This window comes from Pinus tabuliformis, chromosome 9, assembly GCF_031772625.1.
Source record: "Pinus tabuliformis cultivar Carrire ecotype Pingquan chromosome 9, CPIR1, whole genome shotgun sequence".
NCBI lineage: Eukaryota > Viridiplantae > Streptophyta > Pinopsida > Pinales > Pinaceae > Pinus > Pinus tabuliformis.
In genome coordinates this window covers 898,178,261-898,206,040 of record NC_142307.1, presented here as the reverse complement: position 1 = coordinate 898,206,040, position 27,780 = coordinate 898,178,261, and the positions used below count along the sequence as shown (strand labels likewise).

The following is a 27,780-nucleotide window of genomic DNA, read 5'->3' as shown; positions in this document are numbered from 1 at the left end:
GAAATCTCATGTACATTATAGGATTTTCTTCATGATATATGGAACAATATGCTCCATCACCCACTTCATACAAGACGGGCCATTCTCAACCATACATTGCTTTACTCTGGTAACTTTGACTACTATAGTGAGACTATGGCTGGATTCTTTACTTGTGTGTGAAGGATCATGCCAGATCCAAGGGTACATGTGGCCATACAAATTTTGAAGATGTATAAGAGAGTTGTGAGATTAGATGGCTATGATATAGTAGTTGAAGGATAGTTTCAATGTCGAATAAGAAATTTGTTGTAAATTTCATATTTATAAAGATTCAATTATCAATTTCAAAGTTTAGACTTCACATTTTAAATTTCATTAATTTATTTTATTTCGTTGATTGGAAATATTTTATAAATTAAAACTTAATAATTGTTAAATGGAAATGGAGTCTCCATTCATGAGGCATGCGTAAACCTATTGTAAATTTAAATTCATTTATTACCTATTCTTATTAAGTAATTTATGTTGCAAAGGAAACAAGTCCATACTAGGAAACATCTAGATCACATAACATATCACATTTTTTTCATTTATTCTATTATTCCAGAGGCTATAGCCTTATCACGTTTCCTTTGCAACCTGGGGTGCAATTGCTAGTTTAGTTAATTTTATGACCCTTTTAATTTTAGTAATGGGGATGTATCATGAACTAAATAGTTTTATGCTTCTCATGGATTGATGCTTATCAAAGTTTACAAGCCATTTAATTTATATGGTTGTAGTAGTTTTTAAGTTACTATTAATTTATGCATTAAATTAGCATATGAGATCTTCTTATTGATGGAGAACATGAAAGACGCCACATCTATACAATGATTTGACTTTTAAAATTTATGGAAAAATATATACTTATACTCTGCTATAATAATTTAATTTAAAATGATAATTTAATAAAAAAATATTTTATTTTAAATTTAATAAAATATATTTTAATAATTAATAGTAAACTAATTTAAATGAAAAAAAACTTTCCATTTTTTATTTTTAAACAAATAAATTGTGCGTAGTATGTAATTATAGCTTGCGAGCCAAGACTAGCCAAGACTTGTGATTATAACTTGCAATCTAATACTAGTAGACATTTATGATTTAGTAAGGATTGTCCCATCGAGAATCATTTGGGTTACCCATACCCTGGAATCAATATTAATTGATTGCAATGCTACTGAACACTTGTGACTCGGATCATTTGAGGGAGTCACACTGTAAGGTCCTCGGAGCTGCGGTGCAGTTGGGCGCCGGGCGACCGTGCACGGGGGCGCGACGGGCGTGCGATGGTGCAGCGGGCCGGTGCGACGAACCGTGCGTGCGGAGGAAATGCGACGTTCCTATGAACTACTTGCGACGAAACGATGAACGATTACGACACTTGTGGAAAAAGTGGCGATGGTTTATACCATGGTTTGAAGGGCTGTGCGAGGGGTTGGCCGACCTATGGGAGAGCCCAAGGCCGACTTGAGTATGGCGTGCAAGAGGGGTGTGTGGGCAGTCGGCTGGGCAGCCCACCCACACACTAAAACATGTATATATGCTTGAGCGTTGGAGCTCATAACTCATCATCGCAGATCACTCTATCTTCGCTCTTGGAGGAGAGTTCTAGTGCGCAGTTTTAGAGGAGGCAAGCACATAGCTCATGCGCTGCTCTCGGTGAGTTGCACTTGGTGAAAGCGCTCTTGGTGAGAGGTCGATGCGTTGGGCAAGACGTGCCCAAGTGTATTTTGCGGAGGCGTTCGTGCGACGACTTGGTGTGGGTGTCTTGGCGACTCGGGTGAGCGCCCGCCCACCGTGCAAGTGTGCACGAAGGTGAAACGAAGGTTGGAACCGGAGGTCGTTGAGTTGGGCAGGCGGTACTACGTGTTGTGCACACGATTTGGGCTTTTGACAAAAGTTTGCAAACGGGACTGCGTGTGGGCAAGGATACACGGTTTGGGCGTTTGCAACCAAATGAAGAGCGAACCGGCGAAGACGTGCAACGAGGTGAACGACGGGTTGGAGAGTCGTGCGGCGACCGTGCGAAGGTGCCGACGAGCTGGGCAACCGAGTTTGCCGAAGTTGTGAAAATTTGGCTAAGTGTAAATTTGGGGTTTCCCAAGGACTTAGTCTGTACATTGTAAAAATGATGATTATATAATATATTGATTCGGGCAGACTCACATTACGGGGAGTTTCCCCTCCCCTTTATACTGTTGCAATTGTTGTTGTTCTTGTTATAATTGCTATGGATAATGAATGAGTATGGACTTCATTGGTATAAAGGATAAATGCATGTTTACTTGGTTGCGAAACACAAGCTAAGTAATGTTAAAGTGAAAGTAGGCGTAGTCCACGAACATAAGTATTGGTGAAAAGAAAGTGTTCGGTGGTGCCGCACATTGCTACAAGCGGTTGGAAGACTACCGCAGATGTAGGGACGTGACACACACCCTCAAACCTTATCACAAAAGACCAATAGTAACCTAAACAATAGAGTAAATGTATTTTTTAAACAATTTTGACTTAGATCTTAATTTTTAAAAATCATAACTATTTTTCAAATCAATGCATAAATCACAATTTCTCTTAAAATTATATTCCTCAATTTTAACTAAAAAACCATTTCTAATTTTAAAAACGTTTCTTTTATAATTAGAACCATATTAATTAATCAACCTTACTCTTATAGTTTTGAATATGTATTTAATTCTACTCTAATTTTTAAAAATCATAACTATTTTTCAAATCAATGCATAAATCACAATTTCTCTTAAAATTATATTCCTCAATTTTAACTAAAAAACCATTTCTAATTTTAAAAACGTTTCTTTTATTAATTAGAACCATATTAATTAATCAACCTTACTCTTATAGTTTTGAATATGTATTTAATTCTACTCTCTTGTTTCGAATTATAACTTTTTTTTTAAAACACGCATTAAATTTTAAATTAATTAAGTCAATAGGTTCTTCCTCAGGATACTGTAGCAGATTCGTTGCAGTGTGACTGGGCAATACCTAAAACACTGACGCGTTGTCTGTCGACTGACACTTCGATATGTTGCCGTAATCTTCATCAGCTAAAATAGCATCGTTTCGGACGCTGGGGTTTCTGGTTTGTATGGTGTCTTTGATAAATTTCAGTTCTTCGGTAACCTCCAGCATGCTCGGCCTAGCGTCTCTGTCAAATGTCAAACATCTGAAGGTAAGATCGGCCACCCTGTTCACCGTCGCGCGAACCCAAGAGTCTTTTTCGGGCTCCAGAAATGGGTCGATAATCTCGTCGACGGAGCCGCTGTCGATTCTGTTAATTTCCAGAGACGTGAAGTTTATTTCTTGCTGCGGGAGAAATCTACAACTTTCATCGTTGTTATGATCTCTACCCGAACCACGCCGAAGTTGTAGATGTCACTCTTGTCGGAGAGACGGAAGTTCTGGTGGTATTGAGGGTCCAGGTAACCCCGGGTTCCTTACGGGACCGTGGATATGTGCGAGGATTTTGTTAAAACAATCCTCGAGAGCCCAAAATCTGTTACCTTTGAATCGAAGATGTAGTCCAGTAAAATGTTTCTGGTATTTACATTCCTGTGATAAATTGACTGGTATTGAAGGTAAGACAGGGCGTCTGCAGTCTCTGATGCCAGCCTGATTCTTTGCGCGCAGGATAGCCCCTCGTCCCTCTCACACTGTGGGTGATGGGCAAGAGTTCCGTTCGGCATGTACTCGTAGACGAGGGTGGGCTCTCCATTTTCAAGGCAGCAACCCATCAGAGGCACTAGGTTGTGATGTTTTACAGATGAGAGAAGTTTTACTTCGTTGATCATCTATTTGATTCCATGGGTGTCGATATGTCTCATCTTTTTGATGGCCATGGGACAGTCAGCTTTGAGTTTCCCGGCATAGACCATTCCAAACGCTGGTCCTAGCTCTGGCCTTCACTAATTTGTCAAGTTCTTCAAACCCTCCCACCATTTCTACTTTCTGCATGATGAATCAGAGATTCAATATAGTTCACCTCTATAACAATGAACAATGCAAAGTTGTTTCACAGAAAACAAGGAGCTGGGCAGCAATGACATGACTCACTTTTGGTCCAAGGAAGATACCATAAGGAACTCCATTAAACTTATCTTCATGGTGCAGCTGCAATTGAATTCCAACATGTGTACATGATCATATTTATTTCCTTAAACTTCTAAGATTTTTCTTGTTGACAGAGGAAGAATATTGACAAACCTCTCAACTTTGTCTGGTTGAAAAAGGAAGAATATTGACAAACCTGATGTGTAGCTACAACCCTCTGAAGGTATGGGACCAATGCAATAGGTCCCATTGGGAAATGACGGTGAGCTAGACCATCATGTACAAACATATATGCCATGCCAAATACAGTGATCCCCAGGCCCTGCAAAGCAAATAATCCACACATTTTCCTGACAAAATTGACACTGATTTGAAAAACAAAACAAGAAGAATTTTAATATAGGTTAGGTTTGGGAAATTGAGATCAGAACTTACAGCACCAAAGCACATGCTTGGTACAAAGCCTTTGTTGAAAAATCCATAAGATAAGAGGGAAATGGCAGGGACAACATTAATAATAGCAAACATGTCATTCATCTCAAAGGGACCTTCTCTTAGTCTGTGATCCAACTGCCACAAATCCATGTTAACATGGCAGTTCAAATAATAACTTTTAATCAATCAATTGGAGATGTTCAGGGATAAATATTCAGGGAGTTGAACACAAGAATTAATTTTTCCCACAAAGTTAAGTGATGTTAAATTTATAATAAATAGGTACACTGTTATTAAATTAACTATACAACAATATTACTCAGAACAAACATCTTGAATGAATTATATACCATACAAAACTCTACAATAAATCATTTCATATCAATATGATTATCAGAGACAGTTCGATCTTAGAAGTTCAAACATAATAATGTATGGTTAACATAAGAAAACATGTACCTCATGCATACTCCATAAAGAGGAATGCGAAAGAGCTCGATGTGCCCAACGAGCCCATGCCTCCATTCCAATCTGCAATAGAATTTTATCATTTCTTTGAATAAGATCACTTGACCTAACTGTGTATTATATCTGATCGGAAAAAATCTATTTTTTCTTCCAATGTACTCAGTCTTACCGTTGCTCCAACAACTAGAGAAAATATGCCAAACATCTCTGCGAAAGGAACCTCTCCACCCTGGAGGAAAACAATGAGAAATTCAATTATTATCAATCAATATTTCTCAATTATAATAATCATTGGAGCTGTGAGACCTTATCAAAAGCGTGAGATAATTAATTATTTAAGTTAGGAGACCCTACAAAACTTTTGGAACGATAGAGATATGAATTCAGTGAGGATTGTTGGTCAACAAAGATATATTTTTTAATTCAATTTATGAAGCACACAGATGGACATATTGCAAAAAGAGATATATGCATTCAATTAGTAGGTTAGGATTGATCTTAGAATTATTTTTAACTTAATTTATAAAGCACAGAGACAGTTATAAAGAAAAGGAAAGCACAGAGACAGTATATTAAAGAAAAATCCAAAGTGTAATGTCTTTGCGGCATTTTATCTTATTTAAATAGTTAATAAATTTTCAAAGAGTGTTTTTCATTCCTAGGCTATTATTTTTACATAGACCAACCAAACCAATTCAGGTGTCCAGCTGTAATATTTTGGACAAGTTAAATTCAGAAATATTTTTAAAATAGGCCACCTTTAGTAAATTATAGATAAATTTCAAGAATATTTTGAAATGGTCACATTCAAAAATATTCCTAAATTCAAACCTTACAAACTAGAAGAAGGCCAACTTTCAAATTCAAACTCCATGATTCAGAGACATACTCTATTGTACCTCCATGATTGAGAGACATATTCTACCTGTACCTCTCAGTATTCATGTTTGGTCAATTTAGTGTTCTTAAATTGCTTGCATAAATTATGGATGGAGTTGGTAAACATGTGAAGTGCAAGTGCACTATATATGCTAGAAGCCTTTTTTTAGTTTATTACAATGATGATTGTGTTTGTTTTAAGGATTTTCTTTATTCTTATGTTCCTAATGAGATTGAAGATTTACAATTGAATTCCTACAATCAACTCTTAAAAAGAAAAGTAAAACAAGCTATCATGGTCCTATTTAGATGACCATTGTTAGTTTCAAAAGAATTACTATGCAAGATGATGGAAAAGTAAAACTACTTTGTAAATTCTATGAAAAATTCTTTAAGATAGATTGGTTTTTTGAAAAGAACTAAAAAGAAAGTTATTCTAAAATCTATGAATAAACTACTTACATTTTAGAAAGACAATTATTTATACTCTAAAAGAGAAAGACTTCTATTGGAGAATGAATTTATAAAGAAATCTATGTTAAGATATACGCACACTACCATTAACAATTCTCTTTGAAATTAGAAAGCAAAAACGAAAGGAATGTGATCTAATAAAATATATTTACTATGAAAAGAAGAAGATTATATACATGGTTCAATTTTAGAAAGCATATAAATGGTTGAAATTGATAGAGAGCAACTGTAAACAAATAACTCCAAAGAAATTGAAGTTGCGATAATGCAATTATGGAAATAACAAAAACGAAATTAACTGAGCTAAAAATAAAAGATTGAACCTAGACTCTCTGCAGGGCCCTCCACAAAACATCAAGTTTAGGACTTTAATTTAATAGCTAAGCATGAGTTTGACGAAAATGCTTCTTCAATTAAAAAGAACAGAGTTATAAAACTTCGAATTTCATTAAAAGATTACATCTGCTTCCGTGTTTTCTATTTACAGAGTTATATTTATAGAATTTGTGCTCAACACATTGAGACCTTTATGACTTCAAAACTTAAAACAATCCTATTTTGAATTCTAATCTATAACAGAGTAATAATGTTTCTCTATGACTTTCTATTTCGAAATAAATTCGGAGAGTCGTGATCTATCTAAACTCTCACCGCTTCGTTTATCCACATATTGACCTGCTTCTTTGATTGTGCCACTGGGAAATTTCCTTTATGATTTGGCTTGCGCGAATAGTAGGAGATCAATGAGGATATGAATCCTCATCTGCCCATGTGATTCTTTGATTGGTTGGTGTACTGAAATCTGACAAGCCATGGAGATAGCTATGGAATCATGAAACATCTGTAGAATCTCATTAATTCTGTAGCTGTTGTAATCTTTTAACTTAATAATAACGAACATTAATAAATATGAAAAATAAGAAATATGAGTACCTTACCATGTCAAAGTATATGGTTTACTGCTTATTTGAGTTGATAATAATGATAAAAAGAGGAAAAATGGATGGAAAGGGTGTCAAAAACAAAACAATCATGAGACTCTACATTCCCCCATGCTAAGATTTTTGCATGTCCTCATGCAAAACACAAAACTGATGTCTTTTATTTAATTATTGCATTTCTTTTGAGACGTCTACAAATACATCCAACTTCATATTTTTCCCTTTCTTTCTGACCACTACCATCCTTGGATTTTTAATGAAAATCTTGTACTTCAGGTTTATGACTTGTCTTTGTAGAGATCTATTTTTTTGCTTCAGCTTCTTATTTTTCTTATACCACAAACTTAGGTGTAAAAGGAGATTGTCACTCTTAGTTATTTGGATTTCACTATGAACCTTTAGGGTTTGATTCTCCTTCTTAATGTATCTGTTTAGGTCTCCAGCTCGAAAATTTCTTGTTTTAAAACATTTAGCACTAGAGGTTCTTTTGGTTTACTAAATTGGAGTTCATCTTGATTTAAAGCTTATGTTTTTGCTGCATCTATTTGCTCCAGGGACTCAATATAATCATAAATCTTATGTTGTAAATGATCAATTTCAAGTGTTCTTCGGCTTGGGATCTAAGGAGGTGAGATGAAAGTTGGGGGTAAACCCTTGAATCTTCATTTTCTTCTAAGTCGATATGCTCCATAATTTTTTAAGTCAGTTCTTTTGTTGTTGAATTGAGTCCGGTGCTTCTTCTTAAGCTTTTCACATTAGGCATTTGAATTTTTGTTTTCTTTCTTTCTATGTTAGGCTTCTATGTTTTGGGTGTGCTCTTTGTCATTTGGATAGCTTTCTTTCTTCTAAAATTTTTCTTTTTTATATTCTCTGAAATTTTTGCAAGAGGAATGTCATCCTGTGACGGCACCTCTCGCTGTTGTTGTTCTTGTTCCATTGGTTCTTCAATTTTTCTTTTTCTCCCTCTCTTGGCTTTGCTGCTACTCGACTATTCTTGAGTATCTTCCTTAAAATGATTCCTTATGAAAAAGATTTCCCAATTATCACCCATATTTTTGAGATGAAATTCAACAAGGATTTTAACAAGACCATTGTGATAAATGGTATTCTCTATAAACTAAATTTCCTTTCGAACATTCCCTAACATCTTCCTTAGACTATTAAGTAAGAAATATGGAAGATATATTTCATTATCCTCAATAAAAATCATCATCAAATTGATATGATAGGAAAACATGCATCCAAACCTCCCTTCGCAAGTAACAAATTTTTGAATTATCATAAGTAAATTTCTCCACTTACTTTTAGATGTTGTGCTCGAAATGGCTTTCTTTAAAATGGTGGTGTCCATGCTAGGGTTCTTCAGAAAAACCTTCCTATCCTATTTCTCAATACCTCTGTTTTTAAACCATTTTTCTCCAATTCGAGGCAATCCAGTAACTTCAGAAACAAAGGACTCTATTATTATAAATTTTATGTCCCCTATCTCAAATTCCACCCCATCAAAGAATCTCATGAAGGATTTGGCTACTTCTTTGTTGAAACCATCGAATTTCTCCATAAACTCTAGCCGCTGCACTTTCTGCAATAATTCTCTCATTTTTGGATATCCTTCTAAAAATTTTCTCCGTGCTGGTTCTGTTCTGACTATAAACCCCATGGATGAGAAGCTTTGTTTCAAGACTATTTTTTTACAGAGTATGAGGGTTTCAAAGGGTTTTAGGGTGATGAGGATGAGAGTATGAATGATGGGAGTGTAAGTGGTAAGGGTATAAATAAGTGCGACAGAATCTAACAGTTGAGAGCATGAATGGGCATGATTTGGGTGATCGGATCAATATAATCGGGATGTGGGTTGGAGCGTAAGTATAATGATGAGGATTGAATGGAGGATTAGATCCAATTTGACATGATACTATCAAATCTTAGTAATAATGATTTTGAATTTTGGTAGTACAGTGTCTATATAATTCATATATTTAATTGTTTTGATCCCTATTATCAAATTAAAGAGTTGCATACTTTTGAATTATTTATTTCTAACATTTGGTTGTTGGCCTTTGCATTGTCTTCAGGTTCTTTGCAGTGGAGGGAGTCAATCACTCTTTCAATTATTACATTAGAATTTCCTGTCAAATTGGTTGCAGAAATCTGTTAGCGTTGCAGAAACTCAATAATTTTGTAACTATTTTATTCTTCGAAAGAAAAGTGTGGGATATCAAGAAAATGGGTTTAGAAGAGATGTGAGGAAAATTTAAAGTGTCAATTTGATTTTCACCTTAGATTTTCTATATAAACATGCCAACCATTGTTGGTTTTCAAGTTTATACATTTTTTTATTATTGATTTATTTATTTTATATATATTTTTATATTTTCTTTTATTTTTTAGAAAGAAAAATACTTTTGGAGATCAAGTTGGGGAAGAAGGAAAATACTTCCTCACCAACTTTAAATTAGTATTATCTCGCAAATATTTGATAAATTCTTCCTTGGTCAATGGCCTATGATAAATTCTGAGTCACTGACCATTCAAAAGAAAAGTGGTCCTTTCTTCATCAATAGTTTTGATCATAACTTCACCATTATCAAACACTGTTTCAATCTCATAACGCCCAAGCCAATGAGTTTGAAATTTCCCTTGGAAATATTTGAACTTTGAATCAAACAGTAATTCCCAATCTCTTGGCTGGAACTTTCTCTCTTTCATATATTTGTCATGCCATCTGCATCTCTATTTTTTAACTAGATTGGTTTTTGGATTGGATATTGTCTTATCTCATCAAGTTCATTCAGTTGCTCAATTCTTTGTTTTTGTGCCTCTAAAAGATCAAGACCCAATTTGAATATTGTCTTGAAAGTTTTGACTTGAAACTCAATAGGAAACAAGACTTGTTTTCCATAGACAAAATCATAAGGAGTATGCACTGTAGTATTTCTCCATGTGGTACGGTACGCCCATAAAGCTTCTAGAAGCTTTTCGGCCCAATCGTTTCTAGGAAAATGCACAATTTTGGTGAGGATTTCTTCAATGACTTTATTGGTGAACTCCACCTATCCATTTTCTTGAGGGTGATATGGAGTAGACTTCCGATGTTTGATTTTGTATTCCACCATTATCTTTTGTACCAAATTGGATGTGAATTAAGTACCTTGATCTATTATAATTTCTCATGGGACACCAAAATGAGTAAAGATATCCTAAACAATAAATGAAACTATAGCATTTTCAGTAGCAGAAGGAAGTGCTTTAGTGTCTACCAATTTTGTAACATAATCAGTGCAAACAAGAATGTACCTTTTTTGTCTTGAAGGTGGATTGATTAGACCGACAAAATTGAGAGCCCGTTTTTCAAAAGGGTCAATAAGTACCTGAGGTTGTAGAGGCATCTCATCATAACGAACATGTTTCCCCATCCTTTGACAACTATCACATCTCTTAACATATTCTCTGGAATCCTTAAAAAGGGAATGCCAATAGTATCCTAAGAGAAGGACTTTGTAAGAAGTTCTTTTTTCAGCAAAGTGTACTCCACATGGCTCGTGATGAAAAGCTTTCAATATCTCTAGTACTTCATCTTCTCTAACACACCTTTAGATTATCAGATTTAGACTTTTTTTATACAATTTTTCATTTATCCATGAATAGGATGCACTAATTTGAATTACCTTCCTTTTTCTCGAGGAGACAAGTATGATAGTAATTTTCATGTAGCCAATAGTTAACAATATCTGCAAACCATGGAGATTTAGTAGATACCACAAAATGACATTCATCAAGAAAATTATCTTCTATAGGCATTTCGTTGTTATCATTTTGAATCCATGATAAAAATTCAACAACTGTATTTTGTTTCCCAGGTCGATCCAAAATAGTAATGTTAAACTCTTGCAACAACAATAACGATCTAGTGATTATGCCATTAGTGATTGATTTATTCATTAAGTATATCATTGCAGAATGATCAGTATGTAAAAAAATTTCATAGCAAGTAATATAATTTCTAAATGTATTGATGGCATGAACAACAACTAAAAACTCCTTCTCTATGACAATAAAATTTAACTCTGCAAGAGTCGAATTTTTACTGGTATAGTAAATGGCATATGGAGTTAAATCTTTTTGTCTAAGTACCCAAAGTTCTGTCTGAATCACCAGTCAAAATGTGAAAAGGTAATTTCTAATTTGGTCCTCTAAGAATGGGTGCTTCAGAGATTTTATCTTTTAATGATTCAAAGGTCTTTTGGAAATCAACATTCCAATTGAATTCATTGTCTTTTGTGAGTAGTTTGAAAAGTGGAGATGCAACTTTTGTAAATTTTTCTATGAATATTCTATAATAACCATTGAAACCAAGAAAAATTCTAACATCTCATTGACAGGTTGGAATTGATAATTTAGAAATAATTTCTACTTTAGATGTGTTCACTCTATTTCCATTTCCTCAAATATGGTGCCCTAAAACAATTCCCTCAGTAAACATCATAAAACATTTTTCATGACATAATGGGAGATTTTCCTCTTTACATCCAATGAGCTTCTTCAAAATAATTTCGATAAAATGTAAAATCATCCATATACACTTTCACACAATCATGAATTAGATCACAAAAAAGCGTGATACTGCTCTTTGGAATGTTGCAGGATCATTACATAATTCAAAAGGAAGTATTGAGTAAGCTTAGGTTCCCCATGGGAAGGTAAAGGTAGTTTTATGTTGGTGTTCTAGGGGTACTTGGATTTTATTATACCCACTAAAACCATCTAAGAATGAAAATATTTCTTTCCTCTAATATATCTAAAACTTGATCTATGAAATGGAGTGGGAAATGATATTTTAAAGCGACTTTATTTAATTCCCTATAGTCAATACACACTCTCCATTTTTCATTATTTTTAGAAACAATTACTAAGTGTGAAACCCAGTGACTGTCAGATATTGGATAGATAAAATTGACATTCAACAGTTTCTGTAGTTCTTCCTTAACAATCTCCCTTAGATTTGGATTCATTCTTCTTTGAGGTTGTCAAAGTGGTTTCGCATTTTATTCAATGTAAATATGATGTTTATAAGTATTAGGATCACTTCACTTCATGTCAGTATATTCCCATGCATAAGCAGACGAATGTTCTTATAACTTCATGATTAATTATTTCTTTTGAAATTCTTCCAAATTATTGTTGATTCAAAGTTGTCTTCAAATCAGGGAAAATTTTAGGGGCTAATAATCCCAGGTGGGCGAATTTTCCATTTTTTTTTTCAAAAAAAAGATTCGCCAATTTCCTTTTTTTATAAAAATTATTCGCCCACATTTTATAGTATAAAATTATTCTACCTTAAAAATCGCCAAAAATTTATATTGACTAATATAAATTCATAGAAATATAAATATTTTTACAAAAATATTGTGAAACATTTTACAAATTTCATATTAGGGACTAGTAAGATTCGCCAAGGTTTCTAAAATTTAAGATAACCTTCCATGCTTAAAATTTTCCTTGCTTGAAATATTTCAATTGTAGAATTGCCAAATTTTTCCATACAATGCAAGGATAGTTGACAAGATCATAAATATTCAAATTGCATTTTTCTTGAAAATTCTCACTAGATTCACAATATAATGAAGATTCATTTTTTTCCAATAAATTTATAATTTGATCTTCTTCATCTATTTTTGAAGTAGCAAATATTGGTGTTATATCAAAGTCATCATCTATCCATTATTCATTTTCAACCTCTATTGTTGTTTTTTTTGGTGGATACAATGTGAAGTTCGTTGTTGTACTCCCATCACAAATGAACATATCACTAGGTATAAAACTTATGAAAGCATCAACTGTAGCTAGCCATGGTCTTCCTAGAATCAATGGATGTACTCCTAAGTTTTTCTTGGGTGTTAAAATCTTAAAATCAACAGGGTATTCCCAATAATCTAAGGATACATATATGTCATCTAATACACCACCAGGTTGATTGCAGATATATTTGCCAATTGTAATAGTGTAGGTGTATAATGAAGATTATAAAGTTTTAATTGATTCATAGTTTGCTTACTCATGATCTTTATGGCTTCCCCTAGATCAATTAATTTATTTTGGATCTCCACACCATTGATGCATGTTTTTAAAATCGGACTTCCTGGATCAAGATATTTCTAGATTGTTGTTTTTCCCGTCATGATATCTGTAATTTTTCCAACTAGTTGGATTCTTTTGATTTCTTTTATTTTTCTTCAAGGTCTTTTTATTCTCAAGTCCCTAATTATTTTTGTGAAAATTGGTATTTCCTTAATGTATTGAAGCAAAGGAATCTTTATTAAAAAATTATTCACTTCATCTAACATGTCATAATAAAGAAATAAAATTTGTTTTTCTACACCTTCATCAATTTTTAATCTTTCAGTGAAAGGTGGTTTTCAAATAGATACTGAATGTGGTTCCATAATAGGAGTTGAGTTGTTTGAATGTGTTGGAGTAACCTGTTTTTGATTTTTTTATTTTTCATTAAGAGACTTTTCTTCTTCAAATATCTTTTCTTTTTCACTTTCTTGAATAACAACTAAGGGGGACTTCTTTTCTAATATTCTACTAGATCTAAGTTGAAATTTTTTTAGATCTAGTGGAGTTATCATGTAGGTTTGAAAATTTTGTCCTTCCATATTGTAAACGGGTTGTGAATTTTTATTGTTATTTCGATTTGGGAGTGGTTGGGCATGAAATTGATTTGGTCTTTGAGGAAATGGTAATGAAAGTTGTGGATTCACATTGTGAGGTTGAGCTTGTTCAACAGGCTGAGGATAATATTGTGGGGGAAAAGTAGGATATGATTGTTGAAATTGTGGAAATTGAGGATATTGAGGATATTGAGGGAATTTTCCATAAGGATTTTTCCATCCTTGTGACCAAGGTTGTGGTAAACATTGCCAAGGCATTGGGGTAGTCCAATTACTTTGTGAAGATTATGAAAATGGTTGAGTATTAAAAACTTGAGTTGTATTTGGCTGTGGGTTCTACCAAGCTCTTTTAGCAATGAAACAGAAAGGATCTACCTAATTTGGTACTCCTTCATCTTTATAAACAACTTTAAGACCTGGTATTGAGGGAAATTATTTTGTATCATTATTTTCTGCACAAATAACACAAGCTTCTACACTTTTCAAATCAAGAGGACATTGTCTCAAGGGATTTTCTTTCTTTACATAGGGAATGTCAGGCCAGGTAGTAACTCCATTAGGCAGAAAAACTGATTCGTTCTATTCCATTAGGTAGGTATTTGTGATATACAATAGGGAGTGATTGTTCAGTTCATCTCCCGATGACTGTTCACATTCATAATTTAATTATTTACATAAATTCACCCAATCATGAAGATTAGGTGTCAACATTCCCCCCCTTAATCTGAAGGGATGTTGGTGATTCCAAGCATCATTCTGAATCGTTCAAGCTTTTCCCTTCCAAGTGCTTTGGAGAAGATGTCTGCAATTTTCTCATTTGTGGAACAATCATGGAGATGGATTGTTTTGGCCTCAACATGATGTCGAATCATATGATATTTAGTATTGATGTGCTTTACAAGTTCGATCATGGAACTTTGGGTTCTTGGCCAACTTTATTACAGAGGTGTTTTCAATCATGAGTGGAGTTGATTGTACTTGTTTTACCTGCAAATCTTCAAGAATTTTCCTGAGCCACACAATTTCTTTTGCTGCTTCAGCTGCTGCCACATATTCTGCTTCTGGTGTGGAATCTGCTGGAACTTATTGTTTGCGTGATCTCTAGGAGACAACTCCTGATCCAAGACTCATAGCATATACTGAAGTAGATACCCCAGTTTCTTTGTCTCCATCGAAGACTGAATCAGAGTATCTGATCAAGCTGAAGTCATCCACCTGTGTGTACTTGATTCCAAAGTCTTGAGTTCCCTTCAAGTACTTTAGAACTCTATTCCATTAGGCAGAAAAACTGATTCCTTCTATTCTATTCTTTATATATGCAGCACATAGAACAGCATCAGCCCAAAGCATTATCTTTACATTTTTGAAGAAAAGCATGGATCGTACCATATTCAAGATTTTTCTATTCATTCTTTCAGCTACACCATTCTGTTGGGGATTATAAGGCACATTTGTTTGATGTTTGATCCCATGTTGGCGAAGATAGTTTTCAAATTCATTTGATGTGTATTCTTTTCCATTATCAGTGTGAATAGACCCAATATGAGATTGTGCATCATTTTCCATCCATTTTCTTTCCTAAAATGCAAGCATCACATTGCTTAAGTTTCCTAGGAATTGTAGGCAAACCAGCAACACCATTTTTCTTCAATAAGCGTAGATTGTCATAGTTTAAATGTCCAAATCTAGCATGCCATAATAAACTTGATGGAAGTGTACCTTCTTCATGATGAGAAATATATGAGAAATGTTGTTCAGGAGCAGAGGTTCCTTTCAGTTTGAGAAGCCTTTCTTCTCCTATTCCCCTCATGACAAGTGAGTGGTCAGATGCTTTTCTTACCTCAAGCTTGCCATCAAACATATGAATGGATTGACCTTGCTGGTGGATGTGGACCAAGGACAGCAAGCTTCTCTTGAGCTGTGGGAGATATAGAACATGATCCAGAAGAAAGTCTGGAAGACCAGGCAATTTAAGCCTGATTGTGCCAAGCCCTGATGGCTTGATTTTTTATTGATCTGCAAAGTATACTGCTCCATCAACATTGCCAGTAAAATCTTCAAAAAAATCTTTTCTATGAGTCATGTGACAGGTTGCTCCTGAATCAAGCAACCAATCATTTTTCCAGGAAGCAAGTGAAGCATTAAACAAATCTTCATATACTCCAATGTTACATTGTGTCTTAACATAGTGAGCGGATTCAGGTGCTTTGCCTTTGTTTGTATCATCAGTTTTACCTTTATGTTGATTTCTTTTCTGCTCAATTTTGTCCCATGGTAGCTCGCATGTAGAGGCATCATGTGATCCATTTCTTTTGTAGTGAATGCAGTACAAATCTTCCTTTTCTCCTTGAGAATGTCTGCCCCCCTGCCTCTGAAATATCTTCCTCTTCCTCTTTGTCCACCTCTTCCTCTTGTAGCATCTTGAGTAGGATGCTTTTCTTTATGAGCAAGGCACACAGTCTCTTCAGAAGATTCAGGGGCTGTCTTCTTTCCAAAAGCTTTCTCTCTTTCAACAAACATTTTCACAAGAGAGTCAAAGGTTATATCTTTGAGATTTCCATTTGCTTGCAAAGACTCAAGATAAATGGAGTAAGTAGAATAAAATCCCTTGAGAAAAGAAATAAGAGGGATATCTAGCTCAACCTTAGTGGAATTGATATCATGCATTATTAACTTTACTTCAGATGCAAGAAAAAGAGGATCATTATTTTGCAGTTCAAGAGTGAAGAGTTTAATCATGAGTTAAACAACTTCAAGTGCAGAATGTGAGTCATAGCGTTCTTTCAACTTTTGTAAGGCTTCAAAGGTAGTTGAATATGTCGAAATAATACGACTCACCTCTTCATTTACAGATGCTGCAATTAATGCATAGGCTTTGCTGTTCTTGTTTTCCCAAATGACGAGCTCTTTGTCTGAGGTAGGCTGTACTGGGTCATTGTCTCCTTCTTCGACACACACTCATTTCCACAACTCATTGAAGATGATGGTGTGTTTTATCATCCGGGACCATTCAGGATAGTTCTCCTTGCCAGTGAGAACTATTCCCACCATAGATATGATTAAATGTATTGTAAAATCCAAGAGCTATAAAAATACTTCTGCTACTAAAAGAAAATTGATTCTGATATCAAAATGTATTCTGGCCTCAAACAATATATTAAACACAGTCAAACGCAGGGGCGTTAACTATGTTAGTCACTTTGAAAACAACTTTATGAAACCAACACTATGGTGTAATACATATGTATGTATTTTCAAATATTACAAACATTATACCTCGCTGCCCAAAAAATCTTTACTACATATAACATTTTAATGCATTATATACCATTTCAAACTAATCAAACCCAACACTGTCTGCGATTACGGCTTAAATTTTGAATCCTCCAATTAAGTAATTGAAATCTGCAGCCTTAATTTCAACCCAAAAATCAACCAGATCCGCGATTCGAACAGGCTTCCTGCTGAGCTATATCTATAACAAACCCCAACTGAAAGAGAGATTTGGGTGGTCTAGGGTTACACCCAACATCCTTGACATCAAGTTCTCAAGCAAAAATTTGAACTAGGGTCTTTAAACCAGGGTCTTTGAACGCTGTTCATCCTTAAACCATATGGCATTATCATTACACAGTAGGTGATATTAGCTCCCTTACTGCTCAACGAAACGAAATTCTTGAGGAAGCAGTAAATAAGCTGGGCATTTCACTGAATCGGCGTCCAGTCTGGCGTTATAGGCACATTCGTTCGACTTGGCATCCTTTTCTTTAATCTTGCATTCCACGCTAAATTTCCTCTGCAAATCCTCAACATGTATGTCAAACCGGTAGTGTAGTGTTTAAGAAATAGCAGAAAAATCAACAAATATTTTAAGCTCCTAGAAAAGGAACGATATGCGTTATTAACGCAGCCAATTTATTAACTTGTTTAATATTTTAAGGGCGTCAATTTGTTCACTAAGACTCCCTAAAATGTCTGTTTTAAAATTAGCAAGAAAATTTCCTAACTCTTCTCTACTTATTGTCCCAACTGCAGATTTATTAATCCTTGATAAAAGAGGATCTCTTGGAATTTTCCCGGTTATTTCTTTGCCCCTTGAAATGTGTATGCACAACTCACAAATTTCTCCTAGTGACAACTAAGAAATGTATCCCTTACCAATTATACTGAGAAGAGAAATCCACTCATCTCTAATGGACTTCAATAAGAGAGCTTTCAAAGTTTCCTCCTATAGATTATTCATTTTTTCCCTTTTTACATTGAAACCAAATCTTTCGACGAAATCTTCAAGATTTTCATTTTATTTTTGTATCATTTTAAGGACTTCATCTTTAACGCGATGGGGCATACAATAATCCTTATATTTTTCTAAGGATGTAGTTTTCATTTGTTCCCATGTTGTTATGGATTTTATTACTAAACCCATAAACCATTTTAATGATGCATCTTTAAGGGTTGCAAGGAATAATTTCAACTTTTGAGCATCACGTAGATAATCATATGATCTACACAATACTTCAAATTCAAAAAGAAATGTCTCAGGATCTTCTCTCCTTAATCCATGAAAGTTTGTAAGAATAGAGGGTGAGATATTTTTCATTGTTATAGTTGTATCTTCATCGAGGATTGGAAATCCAAAGGGTTCTGGATTTATATCCTCTCCTATTCCTCCACCACTTCCACCTCCTCTTCCACCTTTTCTTCCTCTTGCTCTTCCCCCTCCAATCCTAGGTTGTTTACCATTCAAATTATGTATCTCTCCTTCCTCTTCTCTAGCCATTGTATATTCTTCAAAACTAATATAGGGTTGTGGTTCTGGTTCTAAGAGTGGGTTTTAAACTTCTTCTAGTTCCTCTGGTTCTTCTATCAATGGATTGAAGTAGATTCCTTCTTCCTCTTATTCAGTAGGAACTTCCAACTCTTGAGCTAGAAGTTGTTCTCGAGTTGAAAAGAGGAAAATTATTCCTGCTATTGGGGATATGGGATCTTATTCTATTATGGCTTCTGTTGATGAAGTTGGTGAATCTCTAGGTTGAATTTCAGATCTTAATACCTCAGGAATTTTATGTTTGCCTCCTATGGATGGAATTCAAGTTTGTGTGGGTGGTGTGGCACTACGAGGTCATGGCGGGGTAAGTTATGTTGTTGGAATTAAGCTATTTCCTCTACCTACAAATATAAACCTAGAGTCTCTTTCTCTATGCATATCATGTTTTTTTTATTTTTTGTTTGTTTTATTATTATTATTATTATTATTATTATTTAAGAAATAAAAACTTATATTTACACTTCGCCGGAAACGATACCAAAATTTTTAGTCTGTTAATGTTCTTAAATTGTTTGCATAAATTATCGACCAGAGTTGGCAAACTTGTGAAGTGAAAGTGCACTATATATGCTAGAAGCCTTTTTGAGTTTATTAAAATGATGATTGTGTTTGTTTTAAGGATTTTCTTTATTCTTATGTTCCTAATGAAATTGAAGATTTACAATTAAATTCCTACAATCAACTCTTGAAAATAAAAGTAAAACAAGCTATCATGATCCTATTTAGCTGACTATTGTTAGTTTGAAAAGAATTACTATGCAAGATGATGGAAAACTAAAACTACTTTGTAAATTCTATGAAAACTTCTTTAAGATAGATTGTGTTTTTGAAACAAACTAAAAAGAAAGTTATTCTAAAATCTATGAATAAATTACTTATATTCTAGAAATAAAATTATTTATACTCTAAAATGTTATCGCTTCTATTCGAGAATGAATTTATAAAGAAATCTATGTTAAGATCTACACACACTGTTATTAACAATTCCACTTGAAATAATAAAGAAAAAACAGAAGGAATGTGATCTAATCAAGTGTATTTACTATGAAAAGAATAAGATTATATCCATGGTTCTATTTTAGAAAGGATTTAAATGATTGAAATTGATAGACAACAAACGAAAGACTCTAAACTAATAATTACAAAGAAATTGAAGCTGTGATAATGCAATTCTAGAAATAACAAAAACGAAATGAACTGAGCTAAAAATAAAAGATGGAACCTCGACTGTTTGCAGGGGCCCTCCACAAAACAATAGGTTTAGGACTTTAATTCAACAGTTAATAGTGCATGAGTTTGATGAAAATACTTCTTCAATTAAAAAGAATAAAGTTATAAAACTTCAAATAGTCATTCAAAGATTACATCTGCATCCCTACTTTCTGTTTACAGAGTTATATTTATAGAATTGGTGCTCAACAGATTGAGACTTTTATGCCTTCAAATATTAAAACAGTCTTATTATAAATTCTAATATATAACGAAGTAATAAATGTTCTCTACGATTTTCTATTTGGAAAGAAAAACAGAGTCCTAATCTATCTGAACTCTCACTACTACGTTTATCCACGTATTGAGCTTCTTCTTTGACTGTGCCACTGGGCAATTTCCTTGATGATTTGGCTCGGGCGAATAGGAGGAGATCCAAGAGGAGACTAATCCACATCTTCCCATGTGCTTCTTTGCTTGGCTGGTGTAGTAGAATTCGACAAACCATGGAGATAGTTGTGGAATCATAAAACCTCTGTAAAATCGCATTAATTTTGTACCTATTGCAATATTTTAACTTAATAATAAGGAGCATTAATAAATATGAAAAATAAGACATTTGGTTACCTTACCATGTCAAATTCTATGGTTTACTGCTTATTTGAGTTGATAGCAATGATGAAAAGAGGAAAAATGGATGGAAAGGGTGCCAAAAACAAAATAGTCATGAGACTCTACAATTCACATAAAGACTTTACCTCTCCCTTTCAAGAATCATGATAGAGGAAAACCAATGAGAAAAAACCAAACCAGAAGAGTTCAAACATTATCCCATACAAAGAAATATAGGGAGAAAATTTACTACTTCATATATCATATATATGATTGATGAAATATACTTTTAAATATCAAACACCTTCCCTTTATAGCTTTCTCACTTTAAACCTGAATTATTTTCTATTAGACCTACGCCAACCATTACACCCCATTACACACAAACATTTCCCCACCAAGACATGCATATTGAAATAGTTGAAATTGTATTTCATATATATATATATATAGTTGAAATTGTATTTTTTTGATTTATAATAAATTAAGAATCTGGATTAAAATATTTAAGGGTTGTATTTCAATTTTAAACTATTTGAATTAAGAGTCAAATCTTTTGAAATGCTTTTTTTATCAAGATTGTTTGAAAAAAATATGATACCCTTTATCCTTAAAGAGAAATGTATAAATCAAATCTCTATTTGAAAAACATGTGAATATTATTTATTAATGTTGCTAAATCAACCCCTTGGCATTAGGCTATATAATTCCCTTGGCATCCTCCTACCATGGTTGATAGGTGGGTTCAAGGGGCAGTGCCCTTAAGTTCTAGCTTCTATGCACACATTTCATGAGTCTATATTTATTGACTTCAAGGGATATTGCCTCTAAGTTATAGCTTTCATGCACACACTTGATGAGTCTATATTTATTGACTTCAATAATGTGCACATGTATCCTTTTCAACGATTTATTTATATAAAAAAATACTAACTAATAATTAATATTACTATGTCTATGTGCCAACTATATAACATGTATTTAGAGATGGATATATACTTATAGTTATAAAATTGACAATAGATTTAATCACTAAAATTTATAGATATACATATTCTACCCATTTCTAATTTTAAATTGATAATAAATTTAATTATTAAAATTTACAAATATACACATTCTACCCATTTCTAATTTTAAACTTATAATTTTTCAAATGAAAATATAAAACTCGTTAATCTATATGAAAATTTAATTTTATATATATTCTATTCATTACTTTACTTAATTTACATAGCATGTCTATCACTTAATCAATTCATATAATTTTATATATATTGTATTCATTACTTTACTTAATTTACATAGTAATATGTCTATTGCTTAATCAATCCAGTTATAGTTATGTTGTCTTCTAATTTGTCGAAGTTGAACCCTTAGCTTGGAGATGTGCTATGTTTAGCATAAAAGGACATGAAGCTTGTGATGAAGACTTTCGCCACTTTTGTGCTATGTTTAGCATAAACAAATAAAAAACATATATTAAATATTTCACACTAACTAAAAAAAAAACTACTTTTCTTTTGTGTTACATTATTTCCCTAATCATTCTCTTTCATTAAAATCAAGTAAGGAAAAAATTAAAAGAGAAGCTACATTATTTCCCAACCATTTCCTTTTATTCGCCTCCCATCTCTTTTATATATAATTAATTTTAATTTAAAGTGAAAAACTGTATAAAAAGAGACTCGATGCAAATAAAAGAGAATGGTTGGGAAATAATGTAATTTCTCTTTTAAATTTTTCCTTACTTGATTTTAATGAAAGGGAATGATTAGGGAAATAATGTAACACAAAAGAAAAGTAGTTTTAGTTTTTTTTTAATTTTTTAGTTAGTGTGCAATATTTAATATATGTTTTTTATTTGTTTAAATTAGAATTAGAATTAGAATTGTATCAATCTACATATATTACTGATGTTGATGATAATTAAAATTTACCAAGGTTTAAAATTGATTTAATAATATTTAGAACATATATATATATATATATATATTTTTTCCCGTGGAAAAAGTCGTAATTTCTATTAGTCATTTGAAATTACATTCTGTAGATGCTGTGCATATTCATACTGAGACAGTGTGTCTCTCAGAGAGTTCTGTAGGAGACTGTCCTGAGTTCCAAAAAGGAAAAACTAGAAAAGATACAGAGATATGATCATATGAAAAATACCATGCACTCTCCGAACTGTTGGTCCACGCAGGGAGTTCGGAGAGGTGTCTGTCCATAAAGCTTCTGTCTATAATAGAAAACAGAAAATAGAGATAACATGTAAACTGTGTTTGCTGTGCAACCATGAGTTCTGCCTCCCATTTAAGGAGACACAAAAAATATAGAGTTTGCTGTCCATTTTTTCAGTTTTATCTAAATAGCATGTAAATGAAAAAAAAACAAAAAAGAGCATCTGTTTGTGCATAATGGGACCCCTTTCAGTTCTGAGTATCCCTTTGTGCCTGATGATCAACAAAAGGTCGATGGTAGTGCTGAAAGTAGGTTCCATCCAGGTCTTCTTGTATTAGCCAGTCCGCTTCTTCCCTCTGCGCTGCTTGCTTGGATAGGTAGTCCGCCCGAGTGTTGCGCTCCCTGTAGATATGTCGACATTCAAATTTTTCAAAAGCATCTGTTAGTCTGAGTGCCTCTTCCAGAATGTGTCTCAAAGAGAAAACAGAACATGTTGATTTCCTTGTAAGCCAATTGCAGACAATCTGTGAATCTACAAACAATTGAAGTTTTGTGCAGCCTTTTTCATGTGCAAATGTGATGAGGTGTTTTGCAGTGATAAGCTCAGCATAGTTGTTTGTGCCCCTCCCCAGGTGAATTTGCAGCATGAAGTAGTGGCTGTCTCTCAGGTAGAGTAGGGCTCCCCCCCCACAACCCGTCTCTTGGGCTGAGCCATCAAAATAGGCCCAGGGATAGGATTTATCTATAAGCTCCGGGGTGATGGTCCTATGGGGGGCAGGTGGAGGATCTTCAGGAATGAGAGCTAGGTCTGCAAAGAGGTGTGCTATAATGGCAGGCCAGAGAGGAGACTTTTGGTCAAAAATGGCTCTGTTCCTTGCTGTCCAGATGGACCAGCACATCAGGAGGGGGATATTCTTGTCTTTTCCTTTGTGACGAGCCTGCCAGTTTTCCCAGGCATCACTTAAAGAGTGACCCTGCCATAGCTGAATAGAGGGAGACATTGTAGTAATGAGAGTCCACTGTTCTTTGACAACCGGACATGAGAGGAAGAGGTGTTCAGTATCTTCGTCGTTCATTTTGCATAAGTGGCACCAGAAAGGTCCATGGAAGGACCTCTTTTTTAGATTTGCTCCTGTAGGTATCTTGTTGAAGAGAATTGCCCACATGAGGAGGCGAGTTCTGGGTGCAGCTTTTAGATGCCAGATAGATTTCCACCATTGTAGCATATTGTCTGGTTTCAGTGGCTGCATGAGCTGTAGGTATCCTTCTTTCGGGGTGTATGAACCACTTTTTGCTAGGGCCCAGACAATTTCGTCCTCTTCCTCTGTGATTCTAACCTGTGCCTGTGAGAGCGCCTCTATGTAATTCTCCCATATTTGTCTCCACTGATTAGGAATGTGAAGGTCTCCGCATGTCCTCCAGGCCTGTTGGAGAAAAGTGGAGTTTGTCTGGTCTGCAATATGAGAAATATGCGTGACTCCCTGATTTCTGAGGTGGATTAGGAGCTGTGCTGGGAGATTGTGCATATTCCCGCAGCCGATCCATGGATCAATACCGACTCGAACAGAGCTGCCTTGTCTGATCCTCCAGGTGATGCCTTCTCGGATTAGGGGTAGGGAGTTTATGACCGCTTTCCATATTATTGAATGCCTACCACTTCCTCTCTGTTCCCTGCATACCCAGCTGTAAATACAATCTGGAGCGATGTATTTCTCCATGACTACCTTCGTCCAGAGGCTGTTTGAAGTGAGGAGTTGCCAGCCCAGCTTGGCTGCCAGTGCATTTGCAAATAGATCCAGTCTCTTTATCCCCCAGCCACCCCATTTTTTTGGTCTCGCAATGGAGTCCCATTTTACCCATGCAAAGAGGTTTCCTTGCCTGTTTCCTTTCCATAAGAATCTGCAGCAGATTTTCTGTAGCCTGGAAAGAATCCCTCTCGATATCTAAGCCAGTGACATCCAATACACTGGCGTTGCTTCAATAACAGATTTAATAAGCGTGAGTCTCCCAGCCCTAGAGAGATATCTGTTGTACCAGACATTGACTCTTTTCTCCACTTTGGTAATGAGCCAAATCCAATCAGCTATTTTGTACCCTCCATGCTTCACCCTGAAACCTAGATACTTCAATCCTTCCTCCATAGGGTGTATTTGAAAAGGGAAGCGGTTTTTTGTGTAGATGACCTCTTGAGGGGTGCATCCGAGCTCTGTTATGGTGGATTTTTGAACATTTATAACCATTCCTGTTGCTTTCTGGAAGAGATCAAACACCTGTTTTAGCGCCGATGTGTCAGCCATGCTACCATTTAGGAAGATCAACACATCGTCCACAAAAAGGAGATGTGTAAGGAAACAGTTTTCCGAGATTTTTATTCCTTTTAAGCTACCTCTTCTGTGCTCAGATGCAATAAGTCTGCTTAAACCTTCCATAATGAGGAGAAAAAGAAGGGGGGATAGTGGGCATCCTTGTCTGAGACCCCTTCCAGCAGTGAAGAAAGGGGAAGGAGTGCCGTTGAGGAGAATGCTGAATGGGACATCAGAGATGCAGCTCATGATTCTTTTAATGAATAGGAAAGGGAAGCCCAAATGGGTAAGGAGCATACGGATGTATAGAAGATTTACTCTATCGAAAGCTTTTGATAGGTCCACCTTGAGGATCATACCCTTTAAATTTTTGCTTTGCATAGTGTGGAGAAGCTCTTGTGCAGTGCCAATAGCTTCATGGATTTGTCGTCGGTGGAGGAAAGCGAACTGCTCAGAGGATATGTTGGCAGATAGAATGGGTTTGATCCGATTTGCTAGGATTTTGGCCAGTATCTTATAGAGGCAGTTGCAGAGCGAGATAGGTCTGAATTCATCAAAGGAGACAGGCTTGTCTGATTTGGGAATGAGGGCTATAAAGGTGGCTTTGATACTAGCAGGGATAGATCCCAAATGACAGCAGTGGTTTATAGCATTTAGTAAGTCTTGCCCTAGCAGATCGTAGAAAGTTGAGTAGAATTCAATAGTCCAGCCATCCGGGCCTGGGCTTTTGTCTTTCTGAAAACCTTTGATTGTCGCTTCCAATTCCTCCATTGATATATCTTGAATGAGCGCGTCTGCTTCCTCCTCATCAACAAATCTTGGAAAGAGTTCTGCCACTCTCATTATTTCAAGAAGGTTTGCTTGTTCTGGGGCCTTGTATATGTTCCTGAAGTGTGTGGTGGCAAGATGTGCCAGTTCTCCAGGTCTGCTTACCGAGTGTCCCTGTTCATCCTGCAGCTCCCAGATTGTATTTATAGTCTTCTGTCCATTTGCAAACCGGTGGTAGAACTTTGAATTTTCATCCCCTTCCTTTAGCCAGATGGCTCTGCTTCTAAGTCTCCAGGAGTCCTCCCTATCCCTGAGTATCTTGGATCTTTTTTTAATAAGCTCTTCGTACATAGACTTCTGGTCTGGGGATAAGAATGTACCATCTGAGTGGGATTCGAGACCTTCAATTGCTTGTTCCGCTTGTGAGAGAGTATGGTCATCTAGTTGTCTCTTCTGCTTTGCCCATTCTCTTGTGACTACTTTGATCTCAGAGAGGTTCCTGACAAAGCCTTTTGCTGGGTCTTCATTCTCCCGAATTGGATGTGCCTTCCAGTAGTCCGTAATCAGATTGATATAGGAGGGTTCCCGCAGCCAAGTGGCATTGAATTTGAATGGGGCTTTTTGAGCTTGTTGTCTAGCACTTATTTCCAGGAAGATTGGTCTGTGGTCCGATATCCCCCCACTTCCCACCCATTGTCTGGCTCTAGGGTGTAGATTACACAGACCTTCTTTGATGATAAAACGGTCGAGCCTCCTTGCTAAACTCTGGTCCCCAGTTCTGTTGTTCTTCCATGTGTACTGGATTTTTGCAGAAGGGAGGTCAATCCAGTGAAAATCCTCAAGCAATTTCCCAAAGTAGTCCGAAAGGGGGTCAATTTGTGCCTGATGACCCCAAGATTCAGAGAAGCCCATTGAAAAGTTCAAATCTCCCCCCAAGATAATGTTTTCATCTATTAGGATCGGGGAACCAAGGAGCTTTTGCCAGAATAGTTCTCTGTTTTGGCAGGGGCCATAAACATTTATGATTTTGAGATTTTCCTCCAGATCTTTTGAAAAAATATCAGCCCCCAGATAACCCGCTCCGCCCCAGCTATTTTTTAAATTTATGGAATTGTTCTTAAAGCCCATAGCTATACCTCCAGATCTTCCTGACACATCGATGGCTGTAATAGTCCATCCCGGCAGCCATGATTGGAGAATGGAGGTTGCAGAGTCTACTTTACATAAAGTCTCTTGTAGGAATATAATGTCCACAGGATCAGTTTTAAGAAGACGCTTCAAGGCCGATTTTTTATCGGGGCTGGCCAACCCTCTACAGTTAAAGGACATTATTTTCATGGAGGGGGGCGGGGGAGGGTGTCCTGCGCTCTAAGGGCCCTGGGGATAGTATTCTGTTTACCACGGAGGACCTCGTCCTCCAATTGTTTTCGAGCAATGGTCATATTAGACGGACGGCCCCGCCCCAGCTTGGGCGAGAGAAAAGGAGCATCCACCGATATGCCTATGGCATCCGAGACATGGAGCTTGGTGGTCGCGCAGGTGGGGTACCGGGGAGAGGAGTTTACAGAAGGGCAGGGTGTGGGGAAGGAAATGTGGGGAAAAGAGGGGATGGAGAGAGGGGAGGGGAAACCCGGTGGATTCGGGATAGGGCAGGAAACATATAGCGATGGGAGTTGTGAAGGGTTAGAGTCCATTACAAGGTCGAGGGCAGAAGGGGAAGAGGGCGGGGGAATTTTAATGGGGGGAGGCACACCCGCGGAAGATAAACACAAAGATGCATTTTTAGAAACAGAGGCAGACGAAAGAGAGGACGTACCCGAGGAGAAGACCGCACCCTTTGCAGCTCTTGATCTTGTCAGAGGTGGAGAAGGAGGCCGAGCCGAGTTTGAGCCTTGTTTCTTTCGGCGCGG

General features: G+C 35.7%; 1 protein-coding gene across 1 annotated transcript; it reads right to left on the bottom strand.

The window, feature by feature from the left end:
- Positions 1-3,894: 3,894 nt before the first annotated feature.
- On the bottom strand, positions 3,895-22,931 carry LOC149151665 (beta-carotene hydroxylase 2, chloroplastic-like). The gene is made up of 7 exons (XM_089443229.1): positions 22,791-22,931; positions 5,171-5,230; positions 4,993-5,064; positions 4,534-4,668; positions 4,295-4,420; positions 4,102-4,158; positions 3,895-3,996 (listed from the first exon to the last, which is right to left on the bottom strand). The coding sequence occupies exons 1-7, from the start codon at positions 22,929-22,931 to the stop codon at positions 3,895-3,897; spliced, it is 693 nt and encodes a 230-aa protein (XP_089299355.1).
- Positions 22,932-27,780: the final 4,849 nt, after the last annotated feature.

Excerpts from the sequence above, each read along its gene's own strand:
- LOC149151665 (XM_089443229.1), bottom strand. The coding sequence starts at position 22,931 with ATGGGAGGCAGAACTCATGGTTGCACAGCAAACACAGTTTACATGTTA. Across the intron at positions 5,065-5,170 it reads CTCTAGTTGTTGGAGCAACG|ATTGGAATGGAGGCATGGGC; the intron begins GTAAGACTGAGT and ends ATTCTATTGCAG. Across the intron at positions 4,159-4,294 it reads GGGTTGTAGCTACACATCAG|CTGCACCATGAAGATAAGTT; the intron begins GTTTGTCAATAT and ends ATTCAATTGCAG.